Source organism: Drosophila simulans, chromosome X (assembly GCF_016746395.2).
Source record: "Drosophila simulans strain w501 chromosome X, Prin_Dsim_3.1, whole genome shotgun sequence".
Lineage (NCBI taxonomy): Eukaryota > Metazoa > Arthropoda > Insecta > Diptera > Drosophilidae > Drosophila > Drosophila simulans.
Genome location: NC_052525.2, coordinates 19690482 through 19718439, shown reverse-complemented (window position 1 = coordinate 19718439; position 27958 = coordinate 19690482). Strand labels below are relative to the sequence as shown.

At 46.4% G+C, this 27958-nt stretch overlaps 2 protein-coding genes across 3 annotated transcripts; one reads left to right on the top strand and one right to left on the bottom strand.

The window, feature by feature from the left end:
* The first annotated feature begins 65 nt into the window (after positions 1–65).
* On the top strand, positions 66–27958 carry LOC6726507 (chondroadherin). The gene is made up of 5 exons (XM_039296524.1): positions 66–349; positions 905–1264; positions 14225–14850; positions 18597–19780; positions 27645–27958. Exons 3-4 carry the CDS (start codon positions 14728–14730, stop codon positions 19749–19751), a joined length of 1278 nt encoding a protein of 425 aa, XP_039152458.1. The 5' UTR covers positions 66–349; positions 905–1264; positions 14225–14727; the 3' UTR covers positions 19752–19780; positions 27645–27958.
* On the bottom strand, positions 1853–3050 carry LOC27207338. 2 transcript variants are annotated; one of them, XR_006542041.1, is made up of 3 exons: positions 2796–3050; positions 2145–2736; positions 1853–2040 (listed from the first exon to the last, which is right to left on the bottom strand). XR_006542041.1 is itself a non-coding variant. In XM_016183041.3 (2 exons), exons 1-2 carry the CDS (start codon positions 2905–2907, stop codon positions 2321–2323), a joined length of 528 nt encoding a protein of 175 aa, XP_016022642.1. In that variant the 5' UTR covers positions 2908–3050; the 3' UTR covers positions 1853–2320. The 2 variants fall into 2 exon arrangements, 1 of the variants encoding a protein (XP_016022642.1); XM_016183041.3 differs by having other exon boundaries at positions 1853–2736.

The following is a 27958-nucleotide window of genomic DNA, read 5'->3' as shown; positions in this document are numbered from 1 at the left end:
GAGCTACCCGATTGGTGACGCCTTCGGCTTCGGCTGGCAATGCGGACAGTGGCCGTAATCCGTTCGCTGGATTTTTTGAATTAGTTGCGTGTGGTAGCTTGTTGACATCAGTACCGGGTACCGGATGCGGATGCGGATACGTGCGTGGCCCGCAAATCTCTCGCCAAATCTCGACAAGTCCTGACTTGACGCGCGACCCGCAGTTCATAGTTTAGAGTTCAGCTGTTCAGCGGCTGGTGTGTGACATCCCCAACTGACTTTTTTTTGTCATCACTCTGTTCTGTCCAGCTGTGTTCTGTTTTTTTTTTATATTGGTCCGGAATCACGTGTGTGTTGTTTTGAGTGCGAGGTGAGTGATTTCGCTGGCTTTTGTTTGGCTGGGGCCTCCGCAACAGTTGCCATCGCTTTAAACTACTCCTCGAACTGAGCAGCAAGCCGAACCATCCAAGCCTCCAATCCAAACCAAAGCAAACCCAACCGAACCCAAACAAAAACCAAACTAAGCCCGGCTGATAACTGGCTAAAACCTGACCTGCGGTCCTCGGATTGCCTGCTGTTGGTGGGCGGTGGATGGTCGATGCTGGAAGTTGGATGGTCAACGGTTGTCCGTTCAGCTAGTTTTGTGGTCGCTTTGACGTGGTCGCGGGCAATTTGAAAGCCAACACCGAAACGCCGATTACGATAAGTGCAGTCGAATTGAAAGGAGGCGGAGTGGAAATGGGATGGGAATGGGAATGCGAATGGAAATAGGAATCATCATCATCATCAGGAGCAGCAGCAGCAGCAGGAGCAAGCGGGAGCAGACTGCAAGCTGCAAAGTGCATTCGCTTTCCGCCTGATGTTGTATTTCATTTTGCCATTCGCATTCGCATTTCGCTTTCTCATCCTTTGTCGTCCTTTTTAGTTTTAGTTGCCAGCAATTGCCGCTGCCAGTTTGCAATTAAAGACCAGCCGCATGCAAATGGCAAATGTGAGGGGCTGAGGCGCTGAGGGACCAGCTGAAGGACTAACCGAGGGATAACCGAGGGATAACCGAGGCATAACCAGAGGCAAAATATTAAATACTGAATGCCAGCTGCCAAGGGAAAGGCAGTTGCAGTTCAGCCCGCCTGTTGCCGTCGCCTGTCAGCATTTTGCTAGAGTCACAATCCCAGTCGCAGTCACAGTTGCCATCACCATCGCCATCAGTTCCACCAGCACCAGCACCAGCCCAGTCTCCCTCAGGTGTCCTGAGCGACCATCCAGCCACTTTGAGCGTGAACAGGTGAGTGACAACGTGAAAAGGGATCCTAAAGGGATGCTAGCCGGATCGCAGGGTGGTGCCATGTGGGAGGAACATTTTCCCGAAAACAAACTGAGGCAAGAATTAAATAGGAATATAAGCGATCCAATGGGATTTCCAAGCGATATCAAGCAGATACTTAGCATATATAACTTATAAAACTGAGTTTCTTGGTACCTACAACTACTGCTGCTATAAATAACGTTTATAAACACTATTAACAGGTTTTTTTTTTTAAATGAAGCTCGATTTTTTCAAAAATACTTTTAACTTGTTTTACCTTTTACCTTTCCTTTAGCTAGTAGCCTAATTGTGTCAAAACTGAAAGTAATTATAATGCTCTGCTCAATTAGCTGTTTGCTCGGCAGCAGACATTTTATGCATGAATATTTAATTAGAGAAAAATGGCAGCCATCTGCTATAACAATTTTCAAAGCCAATAGCTCATTAAAACTCAATCTCTTCAAAGATTGTGCTACTTTAAGCTGTCATTAGTGTTGTAAAAATAACTTAGGTACATTTAAATGTGACCAAGTGATGATTTCTCAACGAAAATAACTAAGGCCGTGGTATCGATCAATTTACTGTATTTTAAACAATTTGACAAATTTATAAAGTTTGTAGTTTTGGGATCAGCAGCGCGTTCCACTCAGTTTCTGTTGCGACTAATTGCGTCCTGAATACTCCTATCCATGGATGCCAGGATTGTCTGTTCCCTGAGGGAGTCACACTTTTGCCGCTTCGGGACTTTTGCACACCTAATGCATAAAACAATGCATGTTAATTTGCGTAAATACATAAATCTTGATATCTGGCTAAAAAAGAAGTACGATAATTAATCGTCGAGGTACTCGGATAGCACCTTTCTAATTTCTCCTAGGCCTTATCCTGAAAATTAAGTTTGCTGGTACGGATTTATCTCATATGTTGCCCTCCATAAATAGTAGATACATGTTCATAGAATGTATCTGTAAAAACCAAAAAAACCTCCTGCAGATGCCGATTCAACCCACCCCAGCCCTACTCAAAAAGCTCCGTTTAAAAGAATCCTTCTTCCTTCTTTGATTCGGACTTCTCCTCGCTCTGTTGATCCTTATCCTTTTCCAGCAGGAAGATTGTCTCGCCGATGATCGCATTACTGCCTACCACTTCCACCTCATTGGGATTATCTTCGTCCTCGTCGCTCAGCATGAGCCGGTATGTGGGCAGCCCAAACTCTTGGGTTTCTCCAAGCATATCGTAGTCCCTGGCCTCGTCGCTGTCCTCGCCGTCGGTCTCCACCTCTGAGTCACTGTCGCCCTCACAGCAGAGGATCTCGTGGGCAAGCAGCGAAATGGTCTCTTCGCAGACATTCTCCTGCTCCTTCTCCAACTCACTGTCTGATTCCCCATACAGCAGGCTGTACATGCTCGCCTGCAGACTGGTGTCGGATGCGGCCAATGTGGAGCTCTCGCCTGGATCGGATGTGCGGTTCGGTATTAGTGGAACTACATTTTTCTAGATTGCTAATCACCTTCGCTATCAGTATCGACGTCGCTGGTTAGCTCACTCTCGCTAGTGGAAATATCCGATACGTGCGCGTCCATGTCGATCTGGTCTCTGGAATTGGCAGGGTCGCTGGCCATGTTTGATTGTGTCCAATCCCGACTCCTATATCTGTGCGTCCATGTGCTGTATCTCTTCGCTTCTGACTCTCTGACTGTCGGACTGTCTCCTGGTGTGATGTGATTCTGAACTTGTTTCCATGCGTGCTGGAAATGTTTTGCCCGGCAAATGCTACTGGGATTAGTTTTGGGTTTCGGGGCTTGGGCTATAGATTCGAGATGGGTGCAGGAAGCGACACTGCCAGCACGTAATGTCCTGGGCGCTTCCTCCCAGGACGGCGAATTAAATTTTATGCCAACTGCAATGCCCTTAAAGGCGAAGGCAGCGGTCTTCGAAACGGAAAAGGCCACGGAGACAGGGCCAAGATGGAGCCGTAGTTGGAGACCGGGCTAACTGCGGCATCGTCACAGGCCGCAGGCCGCGCTCCACATGCACACTGGTTGCCGAAAGGACACAGGACTCCCATAGCCACACACACACACACTCGTACGGGGACGCGTACATGAACTGGCTACCGCAGCAAAGTTACATTTGAAATTTTATTTCCATGGCCGGGGCTCAAATGCAACAAATAAAAACGAGCCACGGAGTTGCCTCTGACCCGGTTCTGTACTGTACTCCACTTCGCTCCGGAGTCGCTATCATTGTATCACTCTGATCTGGGCCAGGCGACACGCCTCCTCCGCCTCCTCGGGGATCCACACCTCCGTTGCAAGGACATCCGGTGTGGAACTCGACCAAGCAAGCCACTTGATAGGGCAGTCGCAAATTGCCAGACAACGAGCGGCCTTAATGCAATTTATAAATTGATATAAATTATTATGAGAGCAATTACCATATCGATGGTGCGGGAACATATATAATTTAATTTTTTGCTCTTTAAGCGCAACTAATTAATTTCTGTTCATCTACTTCGTTTATTTATGCGAATAAAAAAGAAAACATGCACTAGAATTGAAGTAGTTGTATATTGAGCCATCTACCCTATAAATACTCTTTATTTATTTGCACCTGAAGCCCAATTTCTTATTTTTAATTATAGTCCTTAATTTTCATATTCAAGAATATTTCCTGCCTACCTATTAAACCAATATACCCCAAAGGCAAAGTACCGGCTCCGAACTTTCACCCGTTTCCACTTCGCCTTTGCCACTCCACTACTCGCATTCCCTTGACCCAGGAGCAGGCCAAGCCAGTGCCAGGACGAGTAGGACCAGCAGTTCCAGGACCAGGACCACTTTGGCGAACCACAATTTAATTTCTGTTTTGGTTTCGGTGCAGTTTTTTGCAGCAGCTCAGTAGTTCAGCTGTTTCGCTTTCTTCTGTCCACTGCCTTCTGTCTGTTCCGAGGCCTTCCGGTCGTCAGAGGCAGTCGTTTTGCGGTGCGTCTTTGGTTTCGCATTGTGTCGCCTAAAATTCCCAGGCCCTACACTGAACCCCAGTTGCAGCTCCTCCCATGGCCCCATCCAGCTTAAAGCCGGAATCCGCTGCGTGGCTCCCAAAGTGAAATTGTGGGGGAATGGAGCGCACTGCGTTAACGAACATAATAACCCTTTTCTCTCTAATTACACACCAAATTTACTACAAACGAGCAATAAAAATCATCCAAGCAAAATCTCTGCTCCGGCCACAGAAGAACCCACACATCCGCCCATCCGCCCGTCCGCCCATCCACCCAAGCAACCATCAACCCATCCGTGGAACCCCTTTCACTTGCCGTTTTCGCGGCGCTTAAATGCAAATGCTTTTTTCCCATGCGCAGCACAAAAAACATTAACAACAATGACAATAAATGAAAGACATTAATGCTAAGCGATCCGCATCTTGTGCCCGACCCACAACGACCCACTCGTGCCCACCATTCCGCGCCCAGAAATCCGGAAATCCAGGAATGGAGAATGGGAATGGAAACGTGGAACGGGAACGGGAACGGCAACGGGAGCTCGACGTTGATGACGATTGGCGACAGTGACATGCTTCCCGGCGAGAGAAGACGGCGAGGGTTCTCGACAGTCAATGAAATAAAATTAAATAATTATGAACAGTGCTAAGGAGGAGAGAGAGTGTGTGGGTCCTTCGAGCCGGATTTAACTTTTATCATGTCATAATTTTTGGTACAAATTCCATGTCCTGTCGAAAGTTAAAAGGGGTATTGCTCACACTCTCCGCACGTGTGCATTAAATTCTCAGTTGCCTTTATCTGAATCAGAGTCTCCGTATCTGTATCTGTATCTGTATCCGTACCCGTATATGCATCTGTAGCCCGGTAACTTCCACTTAAACCTCGCTCAATCACTCATTCATACGGCAGTGGCGCAAATTTTACGCGACGTAATCGTAATATGATTATCGTGCCACATAATCCCCCTCATCCTCATCCTCATCCTCTTCCTGTCCTGCTTTATGTCTCTCCCTCTCTCTCTCTTTGAGTATGTGTGTGTGTGTGGGTATGCGTTAAATAACTTCCTTCCGGTGGCGACAACATCCAAGCGACTCCGTGTCGGGGCATACTCGTGTATCCGCTTCCGCTGAATGATGCCGCAGAAATGCTCCAAATCTCATATCATCATTTACGCAGTAATTTTTAGAAGCCAGCGGGATGATGAGCTCTTGTCCGACCCCCTGAAATTATCCAATTCAACCACAGGACACTTTGGCAGCTGCATCACCCGTCACCCATTCCCCATCCCCAGTATCCAGGGTATTCACTACCCCATTGCCATAATAAACAAAGCTTCAGCTCGCAACTCATGCAAGTCAACTTCCACCGACGACTGCGAACTGTGACTTTGGCTGCGTGCTGAGGGCACGTCCATCCGGATGAGAAAGGGAGTTGCCGGGTCCTCTGGCCGGGACTGGGGCTTTTTCTGCTCTCCGAGTGTCCTTATTTTAATCTCGACACAAGTTAACAGCATTGTTGGCAGCCGCGTGCCATCCGTGAGCTTTGCTCCGTCGTCCTGCCGCTCTATGGCTCTAACTCAACATAATGCGCACAGCTCGGTATTCATCCCAACCACATCGCCTCGCAACGCTGCTCCTTTCCACCGACACCGCCAGCGCCCGCCAGCACCGCCATCTCCCTCGGAAAAGTACTGGCCCTAGTTTCGGTTTCAGCTACCGGATTCCCCCGCCCGTCGTCCTGGTCGTCCTTCGCATCCACATCCTTGTCATTAGCAGTTAGCATTCAGACGATGTCGTCGTCTAGTCTACTTCGTTGGCTGTCGCCTGCCGTTCATAATGTTATGATGGCTAAAAGCTAATTGCGTTTGTCTGTGTTAGTTGGTGACATTTGGCCTCCTCTCATCGTCCTTGCTCCCGCCACTCCGCCCACCCGCCCACTTCTCCCACCCGGCTCACTTGTGTAACCTCTCGTCTCCGGCGTCGACGTGGCGGCATTAAGTGTCACTGGAGTGCGTGATCCTTGTAAGTCGTCTAGTTACACATGTTTTTATAACCTGTTTTCCAGGAGTACCCTGTTGTCCCGCCGGGTGGATTAGTTGGGCGCTGGGCAAGCAGCTTGACTTAGGGTGTGATTGCCAAGTGGCTTCTTATCATTAAAAAACGAACGGATAGATGCATTGTAGAAATCTTTTCATTTATAATCATAGAATATAAATCATGTAAATGCTCTCTACTTAAACACCTTCTTACTGGATATAAGTCTGTCGAACTCGGCTCGTCCTTGCCACTAACTGTGAAAGTTCCCTTTGTTTTCGCCATCGTCATCGCCTTTGTCATTCAAGTCCGTCTACGGGGCTTTCCAGAAAGTCCTTGCCAGTATCGTCGGCGTGTCCTTGGGGGCCTGTTCAACTTATTGTGGTGTCATTCAGCTGTGAGTCAGTCGGCTCGAGTGGAATTGAATGGAATCGAATTAAATCGCTTAATCAGCTGTATGCAATGACCGAGCAAAGCCCCTATGACTTCACCTGTCAAGATGCTGGCGAGGATGCGACAGCAGGACTCGTCCGCTTATGACTGACAAATCACCAAGTGGGTCCACTCGGTCCACGGAGTTCACTAGGTCCGCCCACCAAGCTGACAATAAGAAGTGTCATCATTAACGAACATCGGGCCCGCAAACATTTATCAATGGCAAACAGACAGTCGGGGCGGGCAAACAAACAAACAAACAGACAGACAGACAGACGAACCAACGAACCAACGAGCCAACCGGCAGGCGGGCGGGCAAACAAATGATGAGGCCGAAACGAAGGCGTCAGGAAGTTTGGCAAATTAAATCGGTGCTTAAAATATCCCTGGCCGGAGTGGCTGATGTTGAGCGGATTGGGGAGGAGTGGAGTGGAGCGGAGTGAAGTGGGCGTGGGGTGGTGCGGTGTGGATAACCGCAGTTGGGACTGAATCCTCTTGGGGATGCCTCAACAGTTTTGTTTCCCATCATCCGGCGAAATCAAGCAAATCGTATTAAATAACAGTTAATTACAAATACACACGAGCCGGCCAAGGACCCAGATTGGCGCGCCAGGACGAGACCCAGGCTGTGACCTGGGTCTAGCCGCCCACCCCGCTCACTGGTGGCCCACTAGCCACCCACACTCAGCACCACATTTCCCCCGCTCCTCCCTTTTCGAGCAAAGTGTTTTCCTAGGGAGCTTGGTTTGGGGTCAAAGCCAAATGGTTGATGCTGAATTAATTAATGATTCACTTGAATGATTGATTATTTGACTAAATGATTGAATTATGCGATCGACCCACCCCGACATGGCTTCGACCGCAGCGAAAGAAGCAGGAATGTGCCGTAACCTTTGACCTTTGCCCAATTAATTTGCCAGCAACACCAATAAACACGCCCACACATCCCTCTTCACTCACTCATGTGCCATGGGCATTCGATTCACACGTCCAAAAGGCGAAAGCCAAAAACCAGAAAAATGCCAACAAGTCGATGGTTTTTTTTCTTTTTGGAATTATTTGGATTTTTTCGGGGGCATTCAGACAAATTGATCAAAGTCGTTGATTGTTGAATTGAAGGGGGATGAAGCGGACCAGGAGTTCGGTGTGTTTCAGCAATTATGCAAGCCTTATACAACTTTATTTTCAAATCTATGGCATGGTCGTCTTGGGAAGATTCTACTTAGATAACAGACTATCCGAACTTATTTTTATTCTAACTTATTTACTTAAGACTTAGCTCAGCTTTACTTTATTGCGATTATTTGATCTTAACTACTTGACAATACCTAATCAAAAGTAAGCTATATTCTTCGTATAAAGTATTGGTTCCTTCTTGTATTGGTTGCTTCATTTTCAATATGCCACTAGCCTTTAAAACCACCACGAACATATTCAACATGTGAGGACTTTCGGTGATCCGGCAACCAGGTGGAAAAGATGGAAGACTGAGCCCTCCTCAGGCAGGTTTTGTCTGCCATGGTGGGAGGTCACGCACTTGGCTTTCATGAGAATATGGGCAAGATAAGATGCTTAGACAATGGGCTCAGTCCCGGTTGGGGATGGAGATGGCATGGCGATGGCGATGGAGTCGGATGGATGTAGCCTCAGTCATTCAAGCCTGGCCACGCAGCCAAGATTCTTGAGAAGTGACTGTGGGACTGGGAGTGGCGGTGGTAGTGGACTTGGCAGTGTCGTTGACAGCCACAAATTTGGCCCTGCCAAGGCAGTCCGACGCAAGGAGGAGCTGAAGGAGGAGCAGGTCGCCCGCCCAGACAAGTCTGAGCCATTTCGGGGCCAAAGGCTGTCTCGGGGCATGGCGTCTTGTGGGAAATCCCTTTCCCAGACGCCAGACGCCAGGCGCTCGGGAGCACAGCCGAAGGCTTCGGCTCCTTTGCTCCGGAAGGATGGATGGGCAGCTCAAATGTATTCGTACATTTATGCGAATTTCTGGATGCAGTTTGAGGGTCGCTCTGCGGATTCGTTGTCGGCTTGGGGAACGGTCAGTTAGCAGTGGGCAGTGACCAGGTGGATAGATTTTGGACCTCCACTCCGCCTTATCAATCTGGCCATCGTCATTGCTCGCTCATTGTCCTCGCTCGAGTCACCGTTTTTAACTGCCGGGTCTTGGTTAACAAACATTCCATAATTTGATTAGTGACATTCTGCACAGGCATTTGGGCGAAAAGATAAGGAATGCACACACCAGCACACACATGGCTACTTTACACTGGGCACCGGACAGTGGACACTGGATGTGGGAGTCTGGATGCCTGGCAAATAGCCAAAGTTGCAATTAAATTAAAGGATGCGTCGGACTCGTTTAGCCACCTTGCCAGGGATGTAGCAGATTGCCAGTAGCAGGAAGTGTATGCGGATGAGGAACAGGAACAGGAACAGGAACAGCAACTGAAACAGAAGCAGGAACCGAGCCGTGCCCGTGCACTGCCAGTCGATCGTTAATGAAGTGTCCTTCGGCCAGGACATTGCAGCTTAAAGAGCTGCAACCGCTGGGCACCTAATGCATTCGCCTCCCGGCTGCTTCGGCACTTCGGAGCTCCCAATGCGTGTGCCTCGCCTGCCCTGCGGTTTCTGGAATTATCCTCATGGGTAGATGGGTCCGTGTTCGAGGACCACCTACGCAGTGCCATTCAATAGCCCGTGAGCGAACCCACGCCACTCCGCCCCCACTGCAGTCCCAGATGGCAGCCGCATCCTTGGAGGACTGGCTCGCTCCTCCTGCTCCACTCCCTCCGGCAAATAATTCCATTTACTGGCTTCTTTTTATCACTTATCCAGTTAAAGATGTTTGTTTTATTCGCGTGCTTCTTATTTATTTCGTATTTATTTTCTCCTCTATCTTGTTGCAGCTGCCACAGCTAGCCAGCCGGTGAGTTATGACCCCGGCAGTTGCCCCTTCCCCGCCCCCTCCACTGGATCCCTCCGCTCCTCCGCTGTAGTTAACATTGCAGGGATCGGAGGAATTAGCAGTGCCCAGACACAACTTGGAAAACTTAAATAAACTTCTCTATTCAACCGAAACGCACACACAAATGCCTTTCGAAATTGGAGCATTTGGGCAAACGTTGCCCCCCGAAACCAATAAAGGCGTTTTAAAACAGCACTAACTACTGATTTACTACTATTTGCTGCAATGTAATGACCAGAGTAGGAGCACATGATGCGCTTATTTTCGAATCCGTAATTATGGCCGACTATAGTCAGAGTTCTGAAGTTTAAACGAAGACCCCCCGCCTTCTTGCAGCCCCTCGAAATATTAAAGTCATGTCTCGACTGCAGAACAGCTTACACATTTTGCTGTCATGACACGACTGAATGCGCAACCAAAAACCAAACACAGCTTATTGCTTTTCCAGATAGTTTGCGAAGTCCTGGAAATATACGCACATCTTAGACAATTTTGCAACACTAAGTTAGGCGAATGGTATTTGGGCGCTCACAGGTTGCAGCATATACAATATGTATAGTACATACTCGTGGAATAGAAATAATCTGTGATTTCCTAATCAAACTTATTTCCCATGCAGCACAGCTATTTGTTTTTTATTTAATAATCTCTCTGAGAATGAGAATGTTTCAGGGCTGTGACCTGCGATGCTTTCGATTCGATTCCAAAGTTTGCTCGCACAAAAAAGAGTTCCAACTTCCTGGCATTTGCCAGTTGGTTATCGCCGGAAATAATCCCTAACTGGGTTGGCCAGGTGAAAGCGGCTGAGTTCAAAACAAACCCAACTGGCGGGGCCAAAGAACTAGGTGAAAATTTAAGGAGAGTGTAAATTGAAATTTTATTTATTTATTTCGAAATTTTAATTTTGATTTTCATCTTTGGTTTATTTATTGGCACATGTTTGCATTCATATGGTAGCCAGCTGCACCGATTGCTTTCGTTTCGATTTCAATTTGCGGATTTCGTTTTGATTTTTAATCACCGGCATTGGCAGTGGCATGAACTACGGCTCTTTTAATCGCACCATCCATCAAAATTGATTCACTCGCTTTGTCAATATTTTCTTGACAATCCTATATCCTTATTTCGAACAGCTCACCTATGTTTCCAAATGTGTTTCATTTAACTTTACTGTGATAATTTCATGGCAAATAAAATAATGAACACAACATATCACACATGTATGTATAAGGGTGTGTAAAAGTATGCTGCGTTACATTTTAGAATGTATTTTCATTGCATACTTTCAGGTTCTTGTGATTTCAACACCACACATGCACTTCTGTGGCATTCTGTGGACTAGAGGCCAGTGGAAATGTATCTCGTATCTGTTGCAGCATCTTCAAGAACTTCAGAAGTAGTCATCGAATGACCACAGTGCCATTAGAACATAGCTGCTTTCTGTCTGGGCTCTCTGGCTGTGTAAATTAAATAAAATGCTTAATAAAATTGATTGATTAGTTGAAAATGGCAGACGATGTCGTCCGCCAGACAGTGGCCTGGGCAAGGGGGGCGGGGATGTTCTGGAGGTTTGAGTTCCTGGTGGCCACCACCACATATTCCGCATGCTTGTTTAAAGGCATTGATGCCTGTTTCAAGTGGATGCTAAGCCATATCGCAGACTCGACTCCCATGCCCATGCTGAGCTCGTCGGTTCCTTCTGCCACATTTGCGATTCCTTTTGCCATTGTCCTGATTCCACACACACGTGAGGAGTGGAACTCACTTACGGCGCCGATGGAGTCCTGGCAGAATGGAGTTGGCAGCAGTTGGCATACCCGTCGTCCTGCCGCTGCTTACACAATTGTCTGTACATTATTTGAGTTTGTGCTGGCATTTGTTATTTTGCTTTATCCTTTTAGATGAAGGCAACGCCAAGTAATGCGATTGCATGGGACGGGAATAGATTCAGATACGGACTCAGACGAAGCGGGCGGGACGGGGCAAGTCGCGAATCCGGGGAAACTCCATCCACATCCAACTGACATCGCCCCATTCCCCCTGCACTCGCCGAAAAAGGTAGCCAAGAATCTGGTAAAAAATGCATGTATTTATCGCCAGCAAGTAGCACACAAATCCCCGCCATTCCTGTGCGATACCGATTCCTAAGAACTGGTGGAGCACGGGACTAGCTGCCTGCCAGTCGAGTCAGTCGAATATTTCCTTTGATTTCCCACGGAAAGTTCAGCTCTTCGGAATGCAATGGCTTTCCATAACCGAAAGTAAACACGATTTGTTATGTGACAATCAAATGCCATTTGGCAGGGGAAAATTCTGCAATTCAAAAGATTTGTTTCAAATTATGCAGAATAATATGGAGAGCGGTAGAAAAGCGTTAGCATTGCTTAGCACTTTTACAAAAGTTGTAAATATAATAATTCAATGTTAGATTTATTCAAAGTTGTGGCTTCTGAATAATATTCCTATTATGTGTATTTCAATCCATTCAGGCACCTTTATAGAAGCATTTCAAAGCAGATTGTCCATATCCAGCTAACAATCTTGCTGCAGTTGCATCTGTGGGGTTACACTAGCCAACTGGGCAATGGTTAATTTTGCTGCACCTTTTGCTTGGCCTGCTTTGTTGATTTTCAATTATAATGTCACGCATTTATGCCTGCGCTTATTTATTATTGTGCCCGCTTGCATCCTGCATCCTGCATTCTCGAATCCGAGGCTCAACTGCTCAGTTGTCCTGCCAGCCAGCTCCTTTTTGCCATCCTCGGTGTCCAATTAAAAGCCATCGGCTGCTGCAAGGATTTGGATGCTTGGGCACGGGTCGTTCGGGGTTACCAGGGGTTAACTCCTCTAACATCAGGTGCTCTCCTGGCCGGAGGTTCGCAGCTCGCAGCTTCCAGTTCGGAGTTCGGAGCTTGGATGCCGGACTGCTTGCATATTTGATTTGTGCATTTAAACATTTCAAACAAGCTGTGTCAACCCAAGCCCACCATCTCAGCCCGGTGGCAAGTGCAAGCGACATTGCCTCATTGGAAATTCTCTCTAGAGTAATTTCAGTTATTATATTGCTTTGGCTTTGTTCATCCTTGTTCGTCCTGCCGCCTCTGCTGCTCCTGCTCCTGCTCCTGCTGCTGATGATGCTGATGCTGCAGCAACTTAACTCCTACCTGGGCATTATTTATTATAAATGATTAACAAGGAGCTATTTGGAGAGCGGAGCCGAGCCATCGAACATTTGCATCTACATTTGCATCTCTGCCTATCTGCATTTGCAGCTCCGATGCTCAGATACTCGGATGCTCGGATGCTCAGATGCCCAGTTCCTGAGGCTGGACTTCCATCCCGGCTGTCACATCTGGCATTTGTCCTGTCACCTCGTGTCCCGGCCCCGTCTTCCGCCATCCTCCGGCCAGCCGTCTTCTAATCCGGGCATAAATGTTGGATGTGTCGAAGGCTTTGAGCGGACAATCCGGAAAGACTCAGCCTGCCACAGGCGGAGCGGCAGAGAAGCGAAATTAAATGCCACCTGCGGCCAGGCCGCAGTGAAGCCTCGAAATGTGGAACGGACCACAGAAGGCACCGAAACCTCAAGCTTAAATTACTACAATGCATTTATTGCACTCACTTGACGTCGGATTATGGGCCAACTCATTTCCCAAACATCCTCGATTATCTTTGTTTCGAAATCTCTAAGCTAATAAGGAATATGAGTAAAAAGTTTGCTTCCAAAACTAATTATGATTTAATCGAACATTATCGCATAATCAAATGCATAGTACTAAACTTTCACTAGAGCGTATAAAAGTTTATTGAAAGGCTTAAACTTTGGTGCTGGAGTGATGCGTCTATAATACTTTTAAAACTAAAAATCGAGAATGAAATTGTCTAAAAAAAGTTAAGTTTTTCATTCAAAAGTAATTAACAATAAATGCGACCTTCAGTTGGTAATTCATTTTACCAGTTTCATTTAGACCCTCCAGATATATTTGCAACATCTCATTTTTGCTTGCCACCTGAATTCAGAATGAATGAATGGCTGGCTGTGTCGCTAAACTGATTCCGATATTCAAACTGACATTTGGGGCGCTTTTCGAGAGAGTATCTGTCCGCTTTAATTAAAATATAACTGCTGCATGCCGTAGCTGTCAAAGGCATAATTGGCCCGCAACCAACGGGATTGATATAAATGAACGAGGCGTATGCTTAAATATTCTAGTGGCCCACGTGCTATGTGCCCCGTCTATATACTCGACACATGTACATATGTATGTATGTGTATATGCATCGCAAAGTCCAAGAGCATTGTATTCCAACTGAGTTCGAGTAAGCCATAACTTTTAAGTGTCGCATTGCTTCACTCTCGGCCTTTGGACTTTGCAACTGCAAGCTGCAAGCTGCAAACTCGAACTCGAACTCGAACTATACTAACCCAATCCAATATTGTGCCCCAATATCCATCCAAGCAGCATCTATATCTACCTCTTGCTTTCCATCTCTTGCAGTTATTGGCATGCCACGCCCCCGCCCCCGCCAGGCGTAGCAAAAGGGGCTGGAACAGGAGCAGGAACAGGAGCAGGAGCAGGAACCGGAAGAAGAAGCGTAAATAAATATGATAAAGCTTAAGAATATATAATAAAGGAGCGAGCGGCAGAGGAGGGAAAGTTTAAATGAAATAACGCAATATAAAAACATAAATAACTAAGGGAAGTGCCGAGCAAGAAGGAGGAGCAGCGCACCGAGGAGCCCAAAAAAGTAGGCAACAAAAGCTGAGGCTGCGGAGCAGTTGAGCAGTTGAAAATCTGCGCAGGCTGGCTGGCGGTGAGACATCCATTTGGCCCCCCCAAGAGCAGGGAAGAGCTAGCCCAGGATAAGCAGCGCTAGCAGAAGGAGCAGGAGGAGTGGCGGAGCGGAGGAGGAGGAGAGGAGGAGCGGAGCAACAGCAGCCGGACAAGAGAGAATAGAGCTCAATTACGCCGCCAAACTGTCGTGTCAGCAACAACGTGAAATGTGCAATTCCTGGCTGGTGCTCATAATTGCGCTCTCCGTTGTCGTCTGCCTGTGGAACTCGCAACAAACCGAAACATCCAAATCATGCCCAGCCGAGTGCATCTGCTTGTCCCAGACTCAAGTAAGCTTAACAATCTACTTGTCCACTTGTCTACTTGTCCACCCAGCTCCACCCAGTGGCGGCAGTACCCGGTTTGCAGTGGGCAGTGGGGCAGCCCCGCACAGTGGACTCGCTTATTCAACAGGATATTATAGCATCCGTAGATACTCGTAGCATTAGGTACACAAACATAAATGTTCTGCAGGAACACGGGTGATAACCAATCGAATGGCCCCTGCGTTGAATGCAGAAAATGGATGTTGTGGCTACTTTGCAGCACATGGGCACACCACCACCAAACAGATTTCCCGTCCGATCCATATAAGTATTATGTTTTCCGAGCTCAGTCATTACCAATTACCTAATTACCCAGAACCACACACACAGATGCATGCATGTGATAACGAAATGACTGATTCAATAATATGGAGGACGACTTGGTCTAATGAAATCCAAGGGTTAGTTTGGGGTTTTGGGCCAGGAACAAACAGTTTCAAGATTTCCGTTAATATTTAATGACTTTAATGATATGACATAATGATATTTAATGAATTTAAACATTCAGAACATATTCCGGAAGTCGGTGTATAGACTAATAACAAAAGTTATAAGTGCGATCTGAGTAACAGATTAATGTAGAACATGCATTGAGATACAAGTTTGATCTGATCTATCAAGAAGTTTAACCTGGCAATTTTAGTTGTATCATTTTGATGTCTTAAAAAGGCAGTATATCCATTAAGTTTCCAGTTGAGTAACGTATAACTTCATATGAACCAATGGATTCGAGTGCAACCGTCGGGGTCACCACAGCTAGACATTAAGATTTCCATTTCAAGTTGTAGAACAGTTCCACAGTGCGGTGGAGTTGTATGCAGAACCATCATAATCGGGAGCTCCAGAAGTGCCAGTGGTCAGGAGAGGAGGGGCCGAAGACAGGAGAATGGAGAAGGCAGAAGGCAGAAGGAGCTGGCGCTTCGGGAGGATCCCTGGGGAACTGGTGGTCAGGCAATGGCCACAGCTGCTCGACGGCCTCTTCGGCGCAGTGATGAGCAGAGAGAATTAATCGAAAATGCAGGGAAATGGTTATTTTCCTTTTGTTTCTGCGTCTGTTTCCGTCTGCCACGCCCCCATCCCGGCCAGCCGCAGCCGCCCCCGCATGTTTGTGTGTGGGGCCGTATTCAATGGTGTCCCGCGAGAGTTTTGGAGCACGCTTAATGCGCATCCTTATTACCAGAGGGAACGTCGGCATCGTCATTTCTACCAAATTGAGAACTTAAGTGATTTCATTATTCCGGATTATAGACAATGCAATGATTTACTCAGCTCTCGTTCTCCACTTATCTCTGCTCTCCGCTCTCCACATTTCTTGGTTGGATTTCATTCTGTTTCTGGGAATTGTGAGCCTGGCTGGGGGCCTGTATCCTTTCGCTACGCTTAACTGTAACTGCATTGAAGAGGCGAAATTAGTTCAGCCCCTCCTCTCTCCCACCCACCAAACCAAAAAAAAAAAAGGCACCAAAAGTGCAGCACACTTTTTGGGGTCACCCATTCTTCTGCTCCTCCGCCATCCGCCACTTGTTCCTCCACCGACTACAGTGGCAGTTAAAGTTCAGCGAACAAGCGACTTTTTAACCGAGTCGCTTGAATTCGCGACTGTGAATGCATAGAAACGAAATTTCATTAAACGGCACAGAGCAGAACATAACAGAACAGAACAGAACAGAACAGAACAGAACAGAACTGAACAGAACAGAACTGAACAGAACAGAACTGAACAGCACGCAGCGAAGCTGAGGCAAAAATAACAATCCTGTGGGGGGCGGAGGGATTGTTCTGGGCGAAAGGGAAAGGACCGTCCTGCCAGGGAAAGAAACTTTTAATTCGTTCATTTAAAAAGGTGAAGCGTATGAAAATTGTGCAAATGTTACGCAAGAAGTGCAGCCAAGGTTGGGCGAAAAACCAGGTGAGCAAAAGGAAATTCGCAAGCGGGGGCTTGGGGCGTGTCTTGTCTTCCCATTGTGGGCGGTGGAAATGGGGCTGGGCGGAGGGCGGGGTCAAGAGGGACGTGACAGGCGATGGACAGTTATGCACAGTTACTTGGCGACCGGAAAGGGAACCTGTGGACTCTGGACCAATGGATACACTCGAAAAAAGGAGACAAGACAACTTGCATTTCAAATTATTATTACTGTACTTACACAATCTTGGCTTAATGGATTTTCAAGAGCAATTATATAAGCTATGGCATTTGATTTTATATTAGAGAGTATTTTGGAATGCCATGCACATGCGATGGTAAACTCAGAGTGACCAACTGATTTTGCCACAAATGTCAAATGTTTATTTGGAAGCACAAAGTGGAGTTTCCCTTTACATCATTAAAACCTTGTCTAATTCCGTTTCTCGAAGTGCAAGCCAAGAAAATTCGTGGCAGGGAAACGCACACATCAGCACATAAAAGACATAAAAAATGAAGGCACAAAGCGAAATGGCCAAGGACGAAGACGAGGATGAGTAGAAGGGCGAAGAAGACCAGGAGCGAAGGATGTGCAAAAAACAATGCTAGACAAGGGTCTCGCCAGTAACCACGAACTCGCTCCGCCGCCAAAAACAAGAATTCGATTTAATTTTATTTTCAGCAATAAAGCCACAAATTCAATTTTCGCGCCACGCATCAAACAAAGTCGCGCTTCCCGGTCCTGCCTCGTCCTGCGTCCTTCGTCCTTGTGCTTTGACTTCCGACCACGCCATCTGGAGACCCTCCTCCGATGCGGCGTCTGATCTGATTGCCCAACGGCTGTTAGTTGCCACGGAGATGGAGTCGGAGTCCACGGCGGTATCAATGGCGCCCACGGGAAAAGCGGGCGGGGAAATGTCATAAGGCAGGAAAACACAAACTGATTAAGAGCGAGAACCTTTGATGAGTCGATGAGTCCGCTGACAAAGCTAACTTTCCGGCCCGGGGTCTCCATTTCCATCGTCCCACCTCCGTCCCCATCTTGAATAAAAGTAACATCAAAAGGTGACCCGGACAATGTGACAGGAGAGCTGGGTGTGGGCAAATTTTGACGATTTGGCGGAGAAGTTATCTAATCAAAGGAAGGCCACCACTTAACTAACTGGGAAGCGAGTGACGATCACATCGTCGCATTTCCATTTCATAAAATCAAATTTTGTAATAGGAAAAATTCGTTATTTACCTGAACATTTAATTTCGTAGGAGTAATAATTCATTATTTTCAAATTTAATGTTACACCATAAAAGGTTCTTATGCGAAAAAGTTCATTAGCTGCAACATACAATGTAAGAATAACAAAAATTTTTATTTTAAAGTAAATATTCAGACAAACTAAATGAAACTACATTGGATTGATTTCATTTGCATATATATATTTTGTTTTGTGCTCAGTTTAAGCCTGAATGTATCCCTATATCTTTAGTAATTTATTTCTGTGGACAGCAGTCCACGTAGTGACGAATCACTTCAGGACAGCGTGCTATGACTCGAATACGAGTGACCGAAAGTTATCTCATTCGGTACAAAGCAAACTAAAATCATGAGTTCCAGATATTATTATTTTATTTTTGTTAAGAGTTAAATAATTTTTTGTCACAAAAGCTAAAATCACAGCTTTTGTATATTGAAGGTGCCATCGTCACTGATGTTTTTCACTTGTTACCTTGTATACAAGGTATATGCATGAGAGCATATGTTTATTTGCCTATTCAAGCCACCACTTAAGAGACCCAATCTCATCCACAGGTGCTGTGTAACACCGGCGGCCTCGAGCAGATCCCGCTGCGCCAGCTGCCGGCGACGGTGGAGAACCTGGCGCTGACCAAGAACAACTTCCCGATCATCAAGCCGGACTCGTTCGCCGGGCTGCGGGCGCTGAAGAAGCTCTCGCTGGACGGGAACAACATCACGCGGATCAAGCAGTTCGCCTTCCGCGGACTGCCGCGCCTCAAGGAGCTCTCGATCCAGTACACGCCGCTGCAGATGGTGGCCCAGTTCGCGTTCGCCGGGCTGCAGAACCTGTCGACCATCCTGCTGAGCCACAACCAGATCCAGCGGATCGAGGGCAACGCCTTCGCGGGCACCTCGAACATCAAGCTGATCCTGCTGACCAACAATCCGTTGATCCGCATCGACAGCTCGGCCTTCTCCAGCCTGACCAACGTGGGCCACCTGATCCTGCCCTCGGGCATCCGCAGCATCGAGCAGGACGCCTTCTTCGGCATGGACACGGTGGGTCTGCTCAAGCTGGCCTACATGGACCTCAAGGAGGTGGCGCCCTTCACCTTCCGCGGCCTGTCGAATGTCCTGCTGCTCACGTTGCAGGAGTCGGATCTCGGGGTGATTTGTGCGGACGCCTTCACCGGACTCACCCAGGTGGAGACGCTGCAGATCCTGAACAACAAGATCGACTCGATCGAGGAGCTGAACTTCACCAGCACGGCGGCCATAAAGCACCTCAAGTTCTTTGGAAACCACGTGCTAGAGACTCCCGATCCCAACTCAATCATCGTCGACGGCGTGGAGCACCTGCAGCTGGTGAGCAACCACTTCCCCTGCGGCTGCCACATTCACACCCTGCTCGACGGCCCGCTGGCCGAGGGCGCCCACAACCTGACCGACTTTCTGCAGAAGAACTACTGCATCTCGCCGCTGGAGGTCAACGGTCGGGTGATGAGCGAGCTGGACATCGACTCCATCGGCCGCTGTTCCGACCAGCTGACCAAGGGTAATCTGGGCAGCTCAGCGGCCTCGCTGGCCCTCGGAATCAACTCGATGCTGCTTATCGCGGTCGCCAGTTGTGCGGAGTGGCGTCACGTCCGGCTGCTGGCCAACCGGCTGGCCCAGCTCCTAGGTCACGTGGCCTGGCGACGGCGCCGGAAAAGGCGAAAGGGCAATTAGGCGGAGGTGTCCTACACAGAATACCGGAGGTATGTATCCTCACATTTCCGACACAAAAGAAACAATATCATTTAAATAGTTATTTTTAATGGTCCTTCGAGCCGGATCAGGTTAGCTGTTGTTAAGCTGACCTTTGATATCATATGTAGATAGGTTGTAAGTCAAACAACACCTGCTCAGGTTCAGTTTAAGTCGCAGAATCCCCGAGGACCACAAAATCCTGCTTCGTATACCCCTTATTTCACCCTTTTGGCCAACCGGCAAATGGAAAACGGTTTCAATAGCCTCTCATCTTTAAATGCAATCGCAAACATGGCCAACAGAGTGTTTAGTCATCGTCATAAGTATTCCACGCAGCCCCATCCAATCCAATCCGCTGGTCCCCCCAAAACCAATTGAACTGCTTGAAAACCCGTGCCGTGCTGCAGTGCAGCCAACATCAGCTCTCGGATACAGTTTCATTGTGGGGCGCTTTAAGAGGAGTGTGCTGCAGGGTGGTTTGCCGGGTTAGCATACAAAACGAAAACGGAAATTACAAATTCTATTCACTCGCCCGACTGTGGCACTCTAATTCGTAGCCGTAGCTGGAGCTGGAGCTGGAACCCTAGCCCCACTCCAAAAGTGCCTAGCCCAGTGTGGAGAGTGGATCGTAGAGCGTGGAACGTGGAGGGAGCGGTCCCAGCCCCAAGGCCACCCAATCGCCTAACCCATTTAGCCTTGCAGCCGGACAGGCGGACAGACGGAGAAACTTTGATGGAGACGTTGGGTCCTTAGGAGCGAGGCCAGGCCATTCTTCAGCCGCTTATCGCAAAGGATTTAGATTTATCTAACTTGATTATGAGGCCGGACAGGGCTTCTTTGCGCCCTCGCCTTGCCCCCCGCGCAGGAAGCCAATGAAAAGGGGAAAGGCATTCGGATCCCGGCCGGCCTAAAACAAATGCCCAGAGAAATCATTGAAGGAAATTAAAACTTTGTTTACTTTTAAGTCCTTCCTCGTCTGAGGAGGAACAGGAGGCAAAACCAGAATCAGAATCAGCAGCAGCTTCGCCCTGAGAAGCGGGGCCAAAAAGTTCAACAAGAAAAAAGGACATTTTTTGTGTGCACTTGCGTTCTGTTTGCATTTGCATGGCCCTCCTTGCTGGCCACATTAGATGGCCTATTCACTTAATCAGTTTTTTTGGCTAATTGAAGGATAGAACGTCTGTCCTGTCCTGTCCTGGCCAGAGTGACCAGCCAGCCCGGCGGGCAGGATGCGCCAATTTGAGTCCACTTAAAGACTTAAAGCCACTCCAGACCGTTTGGCAAGGCGACACGGACGTGCGATGGTCGCCAATGTGGCCGGCTTAACACGTTCCCTTTTTGTCCTGCTGCCACGCCCAGTTGGGCCCATGGCACACGGCCCGTGGGCTGCAGGCCGCCGCCCCACTGGATGCCTACTTGGTGGGTTGGCCATGTTGTAGGCGCACTTTGCTCTTTGGCGCTTTGGCACTCGTCCGCAGATCGTTAACTTAATTGTTCCGCTTGAAATCCGAAAACTGCCAACGCTATTGTTGCGACTGATAGTCGTGAATGGCCGCGACCACGCCCCCCACGGCAAACGCCTATGGCACAAACCGAAACAGGAAGAGCGTGAGAATGAGCATGAGCAGGAGGACGAGGACGAGGGCGAGAAACAGGAACAGGAATGCAATAAAATTGGCGTGACTAACTCAGCTCTGGGAGCGATGCGAGCATTGCAGATGAGCTCAGCCCGAGGCTGAGAAGCGGATGAGCGTGTGGTGGTGGAGCTCGGAGGAGAGTTTTGGGGACATGGTCCCCGATCCACGGTCCGTGGTCCATGGCTCACTCCCTCACGGTGGCAGCCACAGAAGGGCGCAAGTCGTGCGTGCCTCGGCCAACGTTGACGCTGTCATGCAATCAGCAAATAGGCGACCGCAGCAAAAGTCGCGTAATTAACGCGGGGCCAACATGGAGGACTAGGTAGGTGGCCACGCCGCCGGATTTCCCATTTGCCATTCAGAAGCTTAAATTGGAGTCCCGAAACGGCGTTGCCCCGCAGCAGTAGCTGTCTAGCCTGCCGCACATCCATCCATCCATCCATCCACCCATCTATCTATCTATATACCCATCTATCCGTATCCCTGCGCAGCTGTGATAAATGTTCAGCCAAGGTCCGGAGCAAGGCAAACATGGGAAAGTGAAGGGTGATAAATAAAATCATCGACGACGAGCTGTAAAAACGTGCAGCGAAAAGTGAAATGCAATTGAGAGTTGCAAATTGAAAGGACTAGATTAGAGGTTGAGGTATTTTTGCGATGGCGCCCAAACAGGAATCTGGAGATTATTCCCAGTAAGTGTGCCCAGCTAGCCCGATAGCCAAATAGCCGCGGGTTAACTTGCTTTATTGTCGTGGAAGCCATGCCCAACTAGGTCGTAACATCCATCGCAGAACCCATGCATAATAATCCTTTTGCTTCGTCTTCTCTATCTCAGACACCCAAATACTTGGTGTCCCATCGCCGGTTCCATTCGAATCAACTGGATTGCTTACTCATCATATGCAAAACGCGGATGGAAGGACAACATCCACAATTCACCCAGCGCCCACCGTCCATCGTTGCAACCCTTCCAAAATCCCTGGCAAATTACCAGCAACATAAATTAGAGCACGGCCACAAAGGATATAAGACTCTGGTCGAGTGCGCTTGAAATATGACAACGGCCAGTGGCGGGTTAAGCGTTGTCCATTTGCGTGTCATAGGGCATTTTTATACATACATTTGCCTGGTCGAGAATTTATTGGGTTAATACAAAATTTAATCAGCCTATATTCCGATTCCTCCTGCCTCCCGCCGCAGGTCCTTTTTCCATCTCCCTTCCCTCGTATTATCAGACTCGAGTCCACCATAAATAACTGAAAGTAAGGTCCGCAGCCGAAGTCTGGGTCCAAGGTCGGGGTCGCCTTGCTCGGCAGTTGGCGGAAGGTGGCCAACAGCTGGCGGCGAAAAAGGATTGGCATTGGTCCTTACACTTCATTTAAAGTCAAGAAGTCGCACATAAATTTCCATGCACATAATTAAACGACCAAATGACAAAGCAAAATCGTTAAGTCGAGGTCGAAACGAGGCGGCAATGGGCGGGGGGCGGGCAGGAAACGGCAAGGCTGAAAATGCGGGTCGGGTGAACTGGTTGGGCCGTCGTGAAAGTGAGTCAAACGACCTCGGGTTAAACACAAGCCCAATAAAATATGCAGCCAGATGACCCCAAACTAAGCACCCCGCACCAACAGCTGCTAGTCTCGTGTGCGTGTGTTTATCTAATAACAAAAATTATGAAAATCTATGTGGGTGTCCTGTCAATTAACGTAGCCTGCAATGGCCCCAAACACACGGGGCGTATGAGCAATGCGGGCCAAGGGAGTATTTTTAGGAAGGGAGTATGGAACGGAAGGGCTGGGTGGATAGGTCAATGACGTGACCAGGCGGAGACTCACCGATTTGTTGGAGGCATAATCGCCGGAGGACACAAGATGATGGTTAAACGATTTTGCTGCGGTGAGTCAGCAAAAGTTGATCGCTTGTGATCCCAGAGAATTCGTTTTAATGTGCAGGACTTCAATGGAACTATTGCTTATTAAAAGATATTACAGATAGATATTACAGATAGATATTACAGATAGATATTACAGATAGATATTACAGATAGATATTACAGATAGATATTACAGATAGATATTACAGATAGATATTACAGATAGATATTACAGATAGATATTACAGATAGATATTACAGATAGATATTACAGATAGATATTACAGATAGATATTACAGATAGATATTACAGATAGATATTACAGATAGATATTACAGATAGATATTACAGATAGATATTACAGATAGATATTACAGATAGATATTACAGATAGATATTACAGATAGATATTACAGATAGATATTACAGATAGATATTACAGATAGATATTACAGATAGATATTACAGATAGATATTACAGATAGATATTACAGATAGATATTACAGATAGATATTACAGATAGATATTACAGATAGATATTACAGATAGATATTACAGATAGATATTACAGATAGATATTACAGATAGATATTACAGATAGATATTACAGATAGATATTACAGATAGATATTACAGATAGATATTACAGATAGATATTACAGATAGATATTACAGATAGATATTACAGATAGATATTACAGATAGATATTACAGATAGATATTACAGATAGATATTACAGATAGATATTACAGATAAATATTACAGATAGATATTACAGATAGATATTACAGATAGATATTACAGATAGATATTACAGATAGATATTACAGATAGATATTACAGATAGATATTACAGATAGATATTACAGATAGATATTACAGATAGATATTACAGATAGATATTACAGATAGATATTACAGATAGATATTACAGATAGATATTACAGATAGATATTACAGATAGATATTACAGATAGATATTACAGATAGATATTACAGATAGATATTACAGATAAATATTACAGATAGATATTACAGATAGATATTACAGATAGATATTACAGATAGATATTACAGATAGATATTACAGATAGATATTACAGATAGATATTACAGATAGATATTCCAGATAGATATTACAGATAGATATTACAGATAGATATTACAGATAGATATCAGAGATAGATATTACAGATAGATATTACAGATAGGTATTACAGATAGATATTACAGCTAGATATTACAGATAGATATTACAGATAGATATTACAGATAGATATTACAGATAGATATTACAGATAGATATTACAGATAGATATTACAGATAGATATTACAGATAGATATTACAGATAGATATTACAGATAGATATTACAGATAGATATTACAGATAGATATTACAGATAGATATTACAGATAGATATTACAGATAGATATTACAGATAGATATTACAGATAGATATTACAGATAGATATTACAGATAGATATTACAGATAGATATTACAGATAGATATTACAGATAGATATTACAGATAGATATTACAGATAGATATTACAGATAGATATTACAGATAGATATTACAGAAAGATATTACAGATAGATATTACAGATAGATATTACAGATAGATATTACAGATAGATATTACAGATAGATATTACAGATAGATATTACGATAATATTACAGATAGATATTACAGATAGATATTACAGATAGATATTACAGATAGATATTACAGATAGATATTACAGATAGATATTACAGATAGATATTACAGATAGATATTACAGATAGATATTACAGATAGATATTACAGATAAATATTACAGATAGATATTACAGATAAATATTACAGATAGATATTACAGATAGATATTACAGATAGATATTACAGATAGATATTACAGATAGATATTACAGATACAGATAGGTATTACATAAGGGTACAAAAGGAGGACGATATAGAATACCAGTCAGATACAAAATTTCATATGGCATACAAAGTGTTGCATTAATTATTAGACAACCAAATTAAGGCTAAAATGTTGAAATCGACTCAACTAATCAATTCGGCTAATTTCTGGCCAGGCAGGTGGGTTAGAAACTCCAAGAGGAGTCCCTCGAAGAACGCCTGCACCTTCTGCCCCATCGCCGCCTGCCAGTCTCGATAACTCACAGTTCACGCGAAAATGGGCGCATAAGGTGGCACTTAGGGAGTTCGGGGGTTAAGGGGGGCTAAAGGGGGTTAAGGGCCCAAGGAGCAAAGGAGCAAAGGAACAACTTCATCAACGCGATTTTGGCGGCTAACTGAGACTGAGACCGAGATTGCGACTGACACACAGTCGAGGCCGAGGCAAAAATGCTTAAGTAAGCTTAGTGAGTTGAGCCCACACCCCACACCCCACACCCGCCGCCCGTCACTCCACGCCCACTCCGCTTAACCCGAAAGCAGCCAGGACTCGACTCCCTTTTAACCCATAAAGCATTTCCACACATGTGCGCCCTTTTGTATGCTACATTGAAACTCAATAAGGGAGCAGGGCAGAAGGTAATGGTAATGGTAACATGGGCCAGGCTCAACAATTTAAAAGTTAAAAACTTTGCCGCTGCCTTTAAAGCCTTTAAGTATTTTAATTATGTAGGATTTGAGTTCCAGCTACCAGGTCCCAGCTCCCAGCTCCCAGCACCAAGTTCCCTGTTGAGCTCATGGCCCAAAGCCCTGCAGAATTTGTAGATGTCAGCGGAGTAGGAGCAACGAGTCCTGGGGCAGCTGACTGCCAACTAATTGAAAAATCGCCTATGCCCGAGGCTCGACTTGTCTCAGTTGCCAAAACTTTTCTGCTGTCCGGGTGTGAGTTGTTAGATGCGAGCTGTTAGATGCGAGATGCGAGATTCGAGATGCGTGAATCGAGATGCGACCTGATGTGACACATGCAAATCACATGAGCCAGGGTCTAGGGTCGCCTAAGTGCTTTGGCTGTCGGTTATTTTGGTTGTGTCGGTGCGAATCTGGTTCAAATTTCTAAATCCGTCCCGATCATCTCACTCGGAATCCAACAGCAGACAGAGATCATCATCATCATCATCCTGGTGGCCCCAAATCGGAGCACAAGTTCTGGCCCACACACATCCACATCCATATCCACACTCACATTTACATTCACATTCACATCCACATCCACATCAACAACATCTTCATGCACTTGAGTCGGCAATATAAATCAAATCAAAAGCACAAACAAGCCGCGAGTGTGTACACAATTCAAGTAAACTCCTGAGAGAGATTGCCATGCCCGAAAATCCAAGGCAGAGGTCGATGCGGAGGGCAAGGGATTCACACTCGGATCCAGATTCGGATCCAGATTCGGATCCAGATTCGGATTCAGTCCAGAGACAGGCATTCAACTGGGACATAAATCAAGGCGCCGGCAACTTTGCACTGCACTTGCACTTGCTCGACCAGACCGGCTCAGGCCTTCCAGGACAGCCAGGACAGCCGGGACAGCCAGGACATTCGGGATAGAGTCAGGCATCAGACAGGGCCAGGACATCCCGCGACTCCAGAGGCGGGGTACATCATCACATACCAATGCACCAATGTCAGGGGAGACGGACGCACACAGATATATCCGCTCATATAGATATAGACACACGATATACGATATACGATATATACGATAGATAGGCATGTAAGTGCACTCGAATGTTGCTTGTTGCGATGATGACATCGTCATCATCCTGTCCTCCCCGCCCCTACTGTCATCGTCCTCGCACTCGTCCTTGCTGAGAGTAGGAAAATGCTGTGTTGAACATCAATCTGCTTGAGCTATGACAACGAAGCGTTTTATTGTTGTAAACACACAGGCAAACAGAGAGTGTGTGTATCTGTGTGTGTGTGTGTGCATGCATGGGGGTGAGCTCCCGACACACACACACATGCATACATATAAAAATGGCGAGTGTCCTGTGAAGAGCTCAACTAGTTGGGACCCTGTGAACTGCCAATTCAACGAGCTAAACGGGCTGCTTCTCAAGTTTTTCGACTGAGCAGTTTGTTTATTACTTGACAAGTTGCGTTTCAAATCAGTTTAAAGTGGAAAGTCTAAAGTCGAAACTTGAAGGCTTCCAAAAGTCAGAGTTCCGCGCTCTGGGGGTCCTGAAGAAACTTCGTCCAACTTGAGATTTCACTCGAGGGGCAACTCGACTGGTAAACTTTTCGTAATCTTTTCAAGATCTCTTGGCGCTCGGTTTCATGTTCGGCTGGCTGAGATACATACATATATTACGTTTTCCCTCTATTCAAGTGGAAAATTGAGCACTGATCATCCTAACCTCACTCTCTTACTTACTTTCTTCCAGAGAACTGCAGACTTCAGCTCGAGATCCTGGAGGCAGAAGTCGCTTCCCCTGAACTCCCGATGATTCCGATCGCCGACTCCGCCAGGGTATCTGTCATCCATTATACACCATATACATGTATGTAGTATGTGGTGTTTATGTAGCTGCAACGTAGAGTAAAAAGCTGCAGATTGCCAAATGTAAAACTCTGCAGTTTTGCTATCATCATGCGAAATCTAGGAGTCTGATGCCGTTGATGTCGCTCCAACTTCCCTTCTTGCCATTTGCCATTTGCCATTTACCCCGTTCGCCGTTCCCCGTTCCCCGTTCGCCAT